This window comes from Lissotriton vulgaris, chromosome 2_1, assembly GCF_964263255.1.
Source record: "Lissotriton vulgaris chromosome 2_1, aLisVul1.2, whole genome shotgun sequence".
In the NCBI taxonomy this organism is placed as follows: domain Eukaryota; kingdom Metazoa; phylum Chordata; class Amphibia; order Caudata; family Salamandridae; genus Lissotriton; species Lissotriton vulgaris.
Genome location: NC_141687.1, coordinates 29,250,695 through 29,264,510, shown reverse-complemented (window position 1 = coordinate 29,264,510; position 13,816 = coordinate 29,250,695). Strand labels below are relative to the sequence as shown.

Sequence of the window (13,816 nt, the reverse complement as noted above, 5' to 3'; positions counted from 1 at the left end):
GGACCCCCTTCAAGCACAAGCCCACAGTCACAGTTTACAAGAATACAAAGACAGAGCTAAGGGGAGGGAGGTGGGGGATTCACAGTGATAGTGGCAAGGACAAACCATTCTGAAAAAAGAAAAGAAAAGGAGGGAACCACACAGAGGGAGCGACATAAACATGAAACAAAGTAAGAGTAAGGAGGTGAAAGAAAGATGAAAATGGTATGGGACCAGAAGTTTGTGTCCTAAATATTGTTTACAAACAAATTACTCTATTTGAGTTAATAGTACAAAGTCTACAACCAATTGAGAGATATTTTCGCTATTGATATTTAGGCCACAATACAGTATTTGTATTATGAATAATCTGGGATACAAATAAAAAAAGTGAAAGAAATAAGAAGGAACTTCAACAACCCTGGGACGGGATATGTCAACCTCGCCACACTGGCAGTACTGAGTTTTTTGTATATTTTTTAATCATGTGTGCCCCACAGGACCGCCTGGGAATCATTTCAATCTATTTAATATCCATTCAGTGGATTCCAGCGACGCCATTACAGCCCCTTCCTCGCACTACCCTAACTGGAAGAGACTGGTCCAAAGTCTCTCCAGACCAATGGGCTAACCTGCTTTCGGCTGCCCCCCCCTAATGGCGACAGACCCAGCACTGCAATATGAGAATTATACCAAATGGCTGTGCTCAGCCTTGGATACTATTGCACCTATTAAGGCCCTTAAAGAAAAAACTAAATCCAAGGGCTCACCTTGGTACACCCCCCATCTTAAAGAACGAAAAAGGGCGTGCAGAAAATTCGAAAGAAATTGGAGGATCTCTCGTAGTAAGGTAGATAAAACTACACATCTCGAAGCCATCAAAAAGTACAAATTAGAAATTAGACAAATCAAAACTTTATACTTCGAGGAAAAAATTTTGACTGCCTCCAACTCCGCTAGAGAAATCTTTCAAATAGCAAAGTTCCTGATTGATATTCCCCTGGTTCCCGCTGACCCTAGTAAAGCTCAGGCTCGATGTGAGAGCCAAGCTGAGTATTTTTACAGGAAAATACAAAAAATTGCCTCCGCCTTTCTGCCACCTAATCTACCCCAGGACATGGGAACCGGTTTACCTAACGTCACGACTCCAAAATTAGTTGAGTTTCCTTTGCTGGATGAAAACTCACTTGCGGTTATCATGACGAAAATAAAATCAGGATCTCCCACAGACCCTGCCCCCCCCTCTCAGATAGTAAAAATTGAGAATATAGTCAAACCTGTAATCCTCAACATACTAAATACTTCCATTTCCACAGGCTCAGTACCCACTGCATGGAAATGTGCACAGGTTAAGGCGCTGCTGAAAAAACCCACACTGGATCCGGAAAATATGGCCAACTATCGGCCTATTTCCCTCCTTCCGTGGATCAGCAAACTCCTTGAAAAACACGTCAACTCGGTTATTACTCAATTTTTAGAGAACAACCATCTCCTCCACGATTCCCAAGCTGGCTTTCGTCCAAAACTGGGAACTGAAGCGGCTCTCCTGGCGGTAACTGAGCTGGCCAGGAAGCAAATGGATCAAGGCGGCACCACAGCAATTATGTTGCTTGACCTCAGTGCCGCCTTCGATACCGTTAACACCAGCATTCTTCTTCATCGCCTCAATCAGATGGGATTCTCGGGGAAGGCCATGCTTTGGCTCCAATCATTCCTGGAGAACCGTTCTTTTAGGGTAGTTGAGGGTACTACCTACTCTAAAGTCTGGCCCTTGGATCAAGGTGTACCTCAGGGCTCTTCGTTGAGCCCTACTCTTTTTAATATTTATATGCAGCCGTTAGCTGATATAGTCCATTCATTCGGTCTGGACATAATAACCTACGCCGATGACACGCAATTAGTCGTGTCTATGAATCAGGCAGACTCTTCCCCTTCCAATCTAAGTAACTGCCTGGTAGCAGTGGCTCAGTGGATGGCAACCTCGCATTTAAAATTAAATGGCGAGAAAACTGAGCTTATGGTGTTAGGTAACTCAACCATTCCCATTCCTTTGCTAGACTGGCCACCATGTATGGGCCCTATGCCTCAACCAAAATGCCATATAAAGAGCTTAGGCATTTGGCTCGATTCCAACCTCAGCTTCATGCAGCAAGCTACTACTCTCTCTGCCACATGCTTTGGGCTAATGCGTATGCTGAGAAAGGTGCTGCCCCTTCTCCCTTTTGAAGCCCGCAGAATAATGGTTCAAGCCATCATTCTGTCCCGCCTAGACTACGGGAATTCCCTATACTTAGGTGCTCCTGCTTTTACAATCAAAAAGCTACAGGTAACTCAAAACGCTGCAGCTCGTCTCCTGTTAGGCCTCAATAAACGAAACTCAGCCAGCATTGCCCTTAGGAAACTGCACTGGCTTCCGGTCAGGGCCAGAGTGCTGTTTAAGTCTCTCTGCTTTATGCACAAAGCTATGTGGAAGAATGCCCCTACTATGATCTGTTCCCTGGCAAAACCCTACCTTCCTCACAGGTCCTTAAGATCTAGCACTGCCTTCCTGGCTACTGTCAACAAAATCAGACGGACCAGATGGGGCGGGCGTTCCTTCTCCTGGAACGCCGCAAAAGAATGGAATTCTTTGCCCACCTCCCTTCGCAGTGAACCTAGCCTTTTAAAATTCCGGAAGGATTTGAAAACCCACCTGTTCATCTGATCCTTTCTTTTCTTTTAGTATGACGGTATTTAGCGCTACGAGGCCTTTGGGTTGTTTGCGCTCTACAAAACCCGACTAATAATAATAATTTCACTAAAAATTCACAAAATTGCTTCAAAATGCACCTTTTTGCCATTTTGAATTTTTTTAGGAGATCAACAGCCCCTACAGCCCCAGTACTCATACACTCACGATTTGTAATTTTCTGGCTAATACCTTGGAAATGCATGATGCAGGCAAATAATAGAAAGTGGGGGATCTGTAGATGCAGAGCGAGGCTTGCGCTAAGAGTACGAGTACTCCTGGTGGAGCATCTCTAGTATCCTTTTTTTAGTTATTTAACTTCTTTAGATTGAACTCCTTCACCATAGGGTTTTAGTGCACTTTACAAAAAACTTCAAATGGGAGCATCACAGAGGACAATAGACTCAGATTCACTGTGAAGCATGTCCATTCTGTAGTCTGAGAAAGAGCTACAATCAATTTACTAAACACTTAAAGAGACGGTTTTTAGGTCGAGCCTGGGCAGCGCATGCGCTGCCCTGCGAGGCATGCTGTGCTGAGATAGGGACTTGAAGCTCCACCCACTCTCCGTGCATATTTTTCATTGGCTTGTGCAGGGCACGAGTCGGGGTACCACGCGGGTGGACGGCATCCCCCCACTTATTTCCGAGGGTTTTTCAGGGTGGACGCCGTCCACCCTGCTAAATCAAAACCGCGTCCACCATTAAAAAAACGGGAGCGCGGCGCGCACAAAGTAAATAAAGCATTTCCGCATTTGTCCGTAATTTTAACCGGGCACAACTTGCCCCCACCTCCTTTCTTGACTCCGATGCTGTATGAAAGCTCAGACCCCCAGCAGCACTGTAGAGGCACAGCGGGATGGCTACCCTCACACCTCCAGCCCTTGATGAGCTGTTAAAAGGTGCTCGAAGGTGACTGAGAGGGAGAGGCGGCAGCTTCGGAGCAGCGACATCTATTCACATGCAAACAGCCCTGAATGCGTCTTGTATCTGCTATTTAGAGGGGGGCTCACACATTCTATTTCTACCCAGGGCCCCAAACATCCGAGACTCGGCCAGATTACACCCCGGATTACACCCAGGCACCACGTGGTTCTCTTCACATAGCTTAATTACTGTCACTAAATTGTAAGCTAACCTCGGTTCTTCAAACATGCAGGCTATAATGTAAGAAAATAAAGAAATGGCACAATCGCACCCACACTGAATAACAAAGTATGGAGGACAATCAGGTCAATCAGTTCTCTCGGAGTATCTCCTGTAAGTACAGTACATCACAGTGGGGGATGGCATTTTGCACAGAGAACCTGTCTTCTCGTTGTCTTGTGCAGGAGAGGAGCCCATGATGATACTAGAATACTGCATGCCCACCCCTGTGTTCCCTCTCCTGTGATGGCTCCTGCCCTCCCCTCAGTGATGGCACCTGTCCCCCGATGTTGTGGCTCCAGTCCACCCCCACCTGTGATGCCTCCGTCCCCCCCCCGTGGTGGATCCTGTCTCCGCCCTGGGTGGCTTCTATCCCAGTCCTGGAACGGCCCCTGCAGCGAGTGTGAAGTTCTTGATGGGCCTCTTCTCAAAAGGGCTCAGCTCAAAATTAATATGGAAAGGTGGGCGTGTAAGTAAGTGAAGGGATGTGTGAATGGCTGGATGAATTAGTGAAAGGGTGAATGGATGAATGAAAGATTGAATAAATGGATAATGAGAGAGGATAGATGGATTGATGAGTGAGGGGAAGGATGGAGAGAAAATGTAAATAGCTGGATGTATGGGTGGAATGGTAGCTGGATGATTGATGAGGGGAAAGATGGATGAGGGGAAGGATGATGGATGGAGGGGAAGGATGGATGGATGAGGGGAAGGATAAATGGATGAGGGGAAGGATGGATGTATGGATTAATGGATGGATGGAGGAGAAGGATGGATGGATGAGGGGAAGGATAAATGGATGAGGGGAAGGATGGATGGATGGAGGGGAAGGATGGATGGATGAAGGGCAGGATAAATGGATGGGATGGATGGATGGGTGAGGGGAAGGATGGATGAAAGGAAGGATGGATGAGGGGAAGGATGAAGGATGGATGGATGAGGGGCAGGATGGATGGATGGGTGAGGGGAAGGATGATGGATGAGGAGAAGGATGGATGGATGGGTGGAGGGGAAGGATGGATGGATGAAGGGCAGGATAAATGGATGGGATGGATGGATGGGTGAGGGGAAGGATGGATGAAAGGAAGGATGGATGACGGGAAAGGATGGATGGATGGGTGAGGGGAAGGATGATGGATGAGGAGAAGGATGGATGGATGGGTGGAGGGGAAGGATGGATGGATGAAGGGCAGGATAAATGGATGGGATGGATGGATGGGTGAGGGGAAGGATGGATGAAAGGAAGGATGGATGACGGGAAAGGATGGATGATGAGTGCAAGGATGGATGGATGGATGGATGATGAGGGGAAGGATGGATGGATGGATGATGAGGGGGTGGGTGAAAGGATGGATGATGAGGGGAAGGGTGGATGGATGGATGATGAGGGGATGGATGGATGATGAGGGAATGAATGGATGATGAGGGGGTGGGTGAAAGGATGGATGGATGGATGATGAGGGGAAGGATGGATGGATGATGAGGGGAAGGATGGATGGATGATGAGGGGAAGGATGGATGGATGATGAGGGGAAAGGATGGATGGGTGATGAGGAAAAAGGATGGATGGTTGATGAGGGGAAGGATGGATGGATGATGAGGGGAAGGACAGATGGATGGATGGATAGATGATGAGGGAAAAGGATGGATGGATGATGAGGGGAAGGATGGATGGATGATGAGGGAAAAGGATGGATGGATGATGAGGGAAAAGGATGGACGGATGATGAGGGGAAGGATGGATGGATGATGAGGGGATGGATGGATGGATGATGAAGGGAAGGACAGATGAATGGATGGATGGATGATGGGTGGGTGAAAGGATGGATGGATGGAGAGTGGGTGAAGGGATGGATGGGTGGGTGAAAGGATGGATGGATGGAGAGTAAGTGAAGGGATGGATGGATGGATAAGTGGATGAAAGGATGGATGGATGGATGGATGATGAGTGGGTGGGTGAAAGGATGGATGGATGGATGATGAGTGGGTGGGTGAAAGGATGGATGGATGAGTGGGTGGGTGGATGGTGGATGGGTGAAAGGATGGATCAGTGGATTGGATGGTGGGTGGGTGAAAGGATGGATGAGTGGGTGCGTGGATGGCGGGTGGATGATGGGGGGTAGGTGGATGAGTGAAATGATGGATGGATTGATAAGTGCAAGGGTGAATGAATGGACATATGAGTGAAAGGGTGGGTGTAAGGATGGATGAGTGAGTGAAAGGGAGGGTAGATGGACAAAAGGATGAATAGATGTGTGAAGGAGTGAAATGATAGATGGATGAGTGATAGGGGCAATGGATGGATTCATGAGTGGATGAGTAGATCGATGGGTGGGTGGGTGGATGGATGGATGGAAGGAAGGCTAAGTGAAAGGGTCGATGGAGAGAGAAAGGGGGGATGGATGGATGACTAAAAGAGTGGATGGGTGGAAGGATTAGTAAGTGAAAGGATGGCTGCTTTGGTGAAAGGGTAAATGGCTGAATGGATGAGTGAATGGATGGATGGGATGAAGAGTGGATGGATAAGTGTACAGATGGATAGGGTGAAAGGGTGGATAGATGGATGGATAATGGAGATGAGTGAAAGGATGGATGAGGGGATGGATGAAGGGATGGATGAGTGAAATGGTACATGGAAGGATACATGATGGATAGGTTTGCAAATGGTTGAATACTTTTGGAAATGGCTGGGCTTACTTATATACTATTGCGCGACCTCTGATGTGTCTGTAAAACGTACCTATTGTCCTGAAGTTTTGTCCTAAATTTTGACCTCCTGTCCTGAATTTGTGTCCTGAATTTTGACCCTTTGTCCTGAATTTTTACACTCACCGTCCTGAATTTGCACCAATGCCAGTTGGTCACCCTATTTCTTTGTGCGGTAGAACCGAGGCTCTTTAACACAGCAGCATGAGAGTGACGAGAGAGAAACCTGGCAGAGTGCTGCCAAAGAGCTCTCCCACTCAGAATATTTCATTATTCAAGTGATCGTGAACAATTAAGGGTAAACTGAGATGTGAAAAACTAAACACAATGCGATGCGGCTGCACGAGACTTGAGGAGTTAATTAAGTATTAGTACTAGCAAGTGTGCTGTAAGTTAAATTAAAACATTTTACATGCACTGTGCGCCTCGTGCGTGTAGAATCAGAGTACCACTAGACCCGGCCCTGCCAATTAAGTGCCGGCGCTAAGCACTGGCACAAATTAAGCCCTGCATTGAACAATTGACACCAGGCTACAAAATGTAAGTAGTATGATGGTGTACCCTTGTGTGTTCTTCCGTGTGTCGCTGTTTCCACATGGAATGTTTAATGATGACAGCAACGCCCCCTTCTAGTTTGTGTTGTCGGTCTGAATTGTATAATTTTGTGAAATGGGGAGGTGTAGGATGGCGCTGGATTGTTCATTTAAACATGACTCCATGATGACGTCTGACTTGGCATTACGTATGTCAGTATATTTTTAATTTAGGCTCAATCCTGTCAGTGTTTGGATAATTGCACTACTGGATAGGGGGGCACAAAGTTTTGCAAAGGTTCTGCCCGCTTTCTTCAAGGGGTCCCCACAAAATGACATCATGAGCTAGGCCCACCCCAATTTTATAGTAAGTAGTCTCTGTAAAGGGGGAAACAACCATTACAATGCATGAGTCATAATCGGCCCTTTTTTTAGGAACTATCACAAAAATAAACAGTATTAATACAAAGTAAAGCAATGTTTATATTTTGTTGCACTGAAGTAAATGAAGGCAAATAAGTCAAACTAAAATATACCAAAACTAAATACATTTCCTAAAATAAATAAAAATAAATAAATCTGCTAAAATAAATACAATGGCCAGTTAATATATATAAAATTTAGGCATTGACCCATTTTAATGCCCGGCAGCTCCATTGTCTTCAACCAAGATTCCCAATGTTAGACTAATGTTCTGATTTGTTACCTTTGCTGCAAATTGTAAAGCGTTCTGATATCCTTCAGGATCAAGTTCGCGCTATATAAAACTTTATAAATAAAATAAATAAATCTAGCCACAGCTAGAGAGAGGCAGCTGGGACAAAACTATGTAATACAGAGTCGCTAGTTTACAATAGGTGGGGAGATAACATATAACACTCATCGATAGAATAACGTGAATATGGAGCCCTAGTGTGTGTAATAGTCATTGTCGAGTGTGAGAAGCAGCCTCTCTGGGAACCTGTAATGTATACAAAATCTTGCAGTCAAACTTTCCTGTAGTGTTTTGAAAATGTGTTGATGTCACCTTCGCCAAACTTCATCCACATTTGGGCTGCTAATTCCTCCATACAGGGACCTTAAGTCACAGGCTTAAGTACCAAGCAGCTTCAATTGTTAAATCTTGCATTATATGCAAATGATAGATCTGCCTTACATGTGATGTCACTTCCTGTTGTGATGTCACTTCCTGTCGTGATGTCACTTCCTGTCGTGATGTCACTTACTGTGACCACGCCTACCTTGGAGAGTCCCCCCACTTCTTTTTTTAGGACTTGTGCCCTGGGCTTGTGTCATTGTCCACTGTAAACTGGTCAAAAGGCTTAGTAGTCCTTCCTTAGTACTGCCTTGTCTTATTACCCTGTAGGCTTTAATTACAGCCTCTGAGTACTATTCTCTCAAATAGTATCAACAGGCAGGACACGCTCTCTTCTAATGCTTTAAAAAAAATGTATAGCATGCATTTGCAATGCAATAGGTCTCGCATTTACGGGAGTTTGAGCTATAGGCATTGTAAAACAGATAAATAAAAGGCATTATCATTTACAATGCCAATACCTTAAACTCTAAATGATAATGCCTTTTATTTATCTGTTTTACAATGCCTATAGCTCAAACTCTCGTAAATGCGAGAGCTATTGCATTGCAAGTGCTTGTTCTTCTTGGTACCAGAGGGGAGGGCAGCTGCCTATTCATGACACATGTGGACTTATTTAATCAACTATTTCAGAGGGTTATTTGAAAAGCATACTCTTCGGTTTTATATCCTAGGCCCTATCGCTTTAAATAAGCCGCTTCAGAGACAGGCGCCTGTTTCACTTTGTGTCGCTCTCCTCTCATTCTTTTTAAAACATCACCACTGCTCCCACCGCCCTTCTGCTTAACCGATCCGCCCCTCCTCCTGCACGAATGGAAGCCAGGACTATCTCCTGCACTCATAGCCCTTGGGGCGCGCGTCCCCTCTGCCTCCGAGGTTCAGCCATCTTCCTTCGCTGCTGGCCACGCTGAAAGCCTCCAATGGGGCAGAAGCACTTTGGCTCATTCATGTGTACAATTTGCGCCATTCAAAAGTCTATGCGTGATTTTAAGATGTTTCTAAGCGCTACGTCCAGTAGCATAACACAGGCCCGAGCTCCAGGGGTCCCCCTCAGCAGAGCACCCTCGCCTTAAAGCTCCTGACTAGGTCTTGTAGGGGACCCTGTAATTCAGTTTGCAGGGGGCCCCCTCAAGTTTCGTTACGCTAGTGGCTACATCAGCGGTAATAAACGCTACATAAATGCAAATACAACTACCAAACAGATTCTGTTCCAGTAGCCTTTCTTTTGTGGAACCAAGTTCTTTCTCAATCAGTCTAATCGGGATGACCATGTCGCAGTGCAGTCTGCTCACCCCGAAACACACCTTCATGGGGTGCATCGACAGGCACAGCAGTATTCTACGGTGCACCCTAGGTGGAAATGCCTCACTTCACGGAGAGTCCTCAATTCCTTTAGCCCAGTGGAACCTTTTCTGGACGTAGACAGAGGTCAGACTAGCGACAGAGGTAGCCTCACACCCCTTACTGCCTTACTCTGCAATGAAGCATACACTCTGCATGTTATTTCACAAATTGTCAAGTGAAAACATAATGACATTTTGATTCAAAACTGTGTGTCTTGGTAAGTTGGTATTGATTTGTACAAATAGCAGGTATGTGTGTGTGCCTGTGTGATTGCACTGAAATCCTTTCGTAAAACACATAATAATAAATATTAATTATTTGGGAACTTAACATCAACTTAATAATAAGTGAAACTTGTGAGTTCCACCCATCTGTCAAGAAAGTGTATCTCCCACATGTCATTTCCTTGCTGAGTGCGGCAGTAATTGTGGCACTGAAAGCCCTGGAAATGGTCCGCCTAACACAATGATGATACAAGTGTACACTATGTTTATATAACTGAGTTCGTCGACATGTTCCAGCGATTTAGAAGCATTTCTATGCAGTCCTGCTCTTGTCACCCAGACTCGGAAAGACACTCACCGAAAGACTCAAACACTGTCACTCACACTCAAACACAAACGCTCACACACTTGAATGCACTTCCAAACTCACATAACTGAAGCCAGACTTAAAGCAATCTACCTACCTAGATTTCACCGACTCACATTGACACACTCAAAACACAGTTACTCATGCATTCACACATGCTTACAGTGATTTTAAAAAACACTTCACACACCCAACAAGCAGCTCACAATGCTTATATTGCTCACCAAACTACAACTTACAACAAAAAAAGCTTATTATCAAGCACATAGGCGAAACAAATTGCATTTACCAATGCTTGTTTTAAACTCCACTGCTGAACAAGCACACACTCTTGCATATAAGGAATGGGGTGCACTGGCTGAGCTGCAGGTTAGACTCAAACCTGGATTTGCACAATGGGGCTAAAGACAGGCCTGAGACTCATTGAAAGGATTTGTCTGGAGGTCTCCAATGCAGTGACAAGTGAGGTGGCGTGTATGTGTCTCAGTGCCTGAACACAAGGGTATGCTGTATGTGAGAATCTGGTTCCACAGATCAGGCTTTATCTCTTTCGAATCTTAAGGGTCTAGATCATTGCGCCAAATACAGAAAGTGCAAAAAAAGTATTACCCTTTGGTGACTCCTGGAAAACATCAGTTGCTTCCTGTGAGAGTGAGGACTTATTTTCAACAATGCCATGCTCTTGCTCGGGGCCACCAGTGAGGTCATACTGGCTGCTGATATTTTCTGTGGCCAAACGATGCTCAAAGATGAATTCACCTCCCCCACAGCTTTCACATTTATGGGCGTCTTTTTCCAAGAAGTTGGCACACTTGAGGTGCAGCTCGGTCACCTGCTCTCGCAGCCACAGCTCGTATGCTGTCTCCTGCAGCAGTGGTGTGCAGAAGCGCATGGTCTTGCAGGGCCAGCCCTTGAGTTCTGGTAGATACATGTGGGACTCTGCAAGAAGTAAAGAAATCATCAGCGAGACAAGAAGACATGGAACATGAACTACTCTGAACTAAGATTGGAGCTGATAAAGGTTGAATCAAACAGTGGCAAACAAGCATTGGTAAAGCCAATATGTTTGACAAGTCTATTCAGTTGTAGAGTAGCTGCAAAGCTGAAAATAAATCTCTGCATCAACCCATTGGGAGCTTAGTCAATGCTTGTTTGATAGAGATGATACAGCCCTACGTGTAGACACTAATGACACATGGTTGCCACTCAGAAGGTAACATTATAAAAGTAAATGACATTATTATGATTGCATCACCAATATTGTAGTTTTCTTAAAGACACTGCGAAGATACAGAGACCATATTATGAGAGGCCCACATTTTTACAATACAGAATTTCAGCCTCAAGATAACATGCATACACACAGACATAATAAAATGTAGAACTCATGCACAGAGAAATCAAAAACGCACACTACTTAAGTAGGATTCACAATACCAAATGCATAATGAATAATCTTTGTAAATCCAGCTGCCAATCTCCACCCCACCTTTACAAGACTTCTGCAATCAACGTGCAAGACATTATTTAACCAAAGCAGACACACTGTATTCCTATCTACCAATTCAAAGCAGAACAACTGCTCCCCTAATACACAACCAAAAACAATAATAACAGAAAATCATTCTCCGTCTGTATCTTCCTTTAAAACAATTACAGCATCAGAACTTGAAGACCTAATAAAATCCAGCAGCCCAGCTGGCTCCTCATCAGACCTCTAGCCTAAAAAAAAATTCCAAAATATTCTTCAATCAACCTCTATAGCTATCCCAGTCTGAAATATTATCAACAATAAGTCTTCCAATGCAGGAATTTTCCCAGCAGTATTGAGGAAAACAAGCTTTGTCCCATTTCTTAGGGAGAACAACTTGGACCCACAAGGCCTTAACACCTACAGGCTATAATCTCCAAAGGACCTTTCCTTGACTAACTTATGGAAAGAGTGTAATTTTATCAGATCTTGGAAATCATAGAAAAAAACAGCTATTCACTAACAGGATTCTGCATAGGAAGCGGGGACTAATTAGGGGTAAATGCAATCTGGGATTACCTGAAAACACAGTCGACAGAAATGGTGTAGCTGCATTACTACTTGTGGACCTTTCAGAAGCATATGACACAGTACACAAGATAACTTATAGTTAAAGAAGTTGGTATAGAAGGAATCACTAGTCCTTGGATGTCCACTTTCCTACTTGATTCATATATTCCCTTTTTCATCAAATCAATACAACATAAAAACAGGAGTTGTACAACATACATATTAATCTTGCACATAACTTTTTGAAACTGAGGGCATGAACTGTTAAAGCCCCTACCGGAGAGAGACCATCACTGTTTGCCGGGGGTTCGGTGGAAACCACCACCACCAGGAGTCAAATTACATTACCCAGCGTCCCTCGTGGCGCGAATCACGCTACCGCGCAAGGACGCCACAGGAGGCAGTTAAAAGGCAGCGAGAGCCCCGCATCATGGGATGTGCGCAGAACGTGCTGGGCGAAGCCCGGGCAAAGGGCGGGCCGTCCGAGGCCGAAGGAGGCCGGGCCGGGCCACCCCCGTTGTTCGTTTGTGAAGTACCTGTGATATCTAGGACTGGGTAAGCTCTACTGTCGAGTCTGTTGTATTTGTGACTGTTGGTTCACCTCATATTATCGCTTGGTTGTGTTAGTCCACAAAAGGGTTGATGGGTCTCTTATCGAGTTGCTTATATCAGCCAACCCACTCGAGATCATTGATACTGAAAAATTGAGGCGCTCAGTTAAGGATCTGTTTTTCTGATTGCTTTTAATGATACGAAGTTCTTGGTGTGCTGATTCACTACACTCTCTATTTTGTCTTATATGCTATGTTAGTGTAGCAATCTAGTAAGTTGTGTACAGAGGTAAAGTTTGGAGGTACCCTATTGTAAAAATAACAAGGTATTATCCAACAAGTATACAACAAAATAATTCAGCAGAAATGTTTAGCGGGAACCCTGGACGGCTTTATCCTACGAGCAGAATCACTTATAAGCCACGAAATAGCACTCGTGGAAAAAAGGTTGTCCTTGGACCCATCAACCATGCAAACATACAGTGCTCCTAGTCCAACAGCTCTCACGAACTCATTGCAAATAACACCCAGCAAGCGTCTAATATTCCCCGTGCATATCTTAGAGAGCACATCCGTAGTACACCCTCAAACTAATGATAGAAACCAGTTAGACCTAGATGTTTCCCTAACTTCGCCGATGGCGACTACACAACGGGGGGCTAGGCAAAAGACGCAGGAAAAGAGCAAACCCAAGCCTAGGACGCAAGGGAAGAGGATTCACACCAAAAAGGGAGGAGTGGGTGAGCTAAAGACGCCATTTAATAAACAGTCTGAAACAACTGATTATACAAGCCTTGTAAGTAGATCATTTGGTACCCAAACTGAGGTGGACCACTCCCCGCCTCCTATAGGTGCAGATAGCATGGTGGAGTCATTAGAAGCTGTTGTTGCTGATATTTTTAAGTTACTCTAGAATCGGTTCAGGCACGAATAGATAATCTTATGACTACTAGATTAAAGGACTTAGATAAAAAAATCAAAGGTATAATCAGGCTGTAATCGAATTAGATGTTATGATCAAAAAGGGGAAAGACAATTTGGAGGCAGGTGTCAAATTAATTGTGGACCAATTACTAAGCGATGTTAGAGATAAAGAAGTGTA

At 44.7% G+C, this 13,816-nt stretch overlaps 1 protein-coding gene across 4 annotated transcripts in view; it reads right to left on the bottom strand.

Annotated features, from left to right (window-relative positions):
- The window catches only part of LOC147729495 (adenylate cyclase type 10-like), a 598,940-nt gene that overhangs the window by 346,603 nt on the left and 238,521 nt on the right, over nt 1-13,816 (bottom strand). For all 4 annotated transcript variants that reach the window (XM_086958438.1, XM_086958439.1, XM_086958441.1 and 1 more), the window contains one exon: nt 10,732-11,061. In XM_086958438.1, the coding sequence (XP_086814564.1) occupies nt 10,732-11,061 (330 nt within the window). The remainder of the gene's footprint in view (nt 1-10,731; nt 11,062-13,816) is intronic.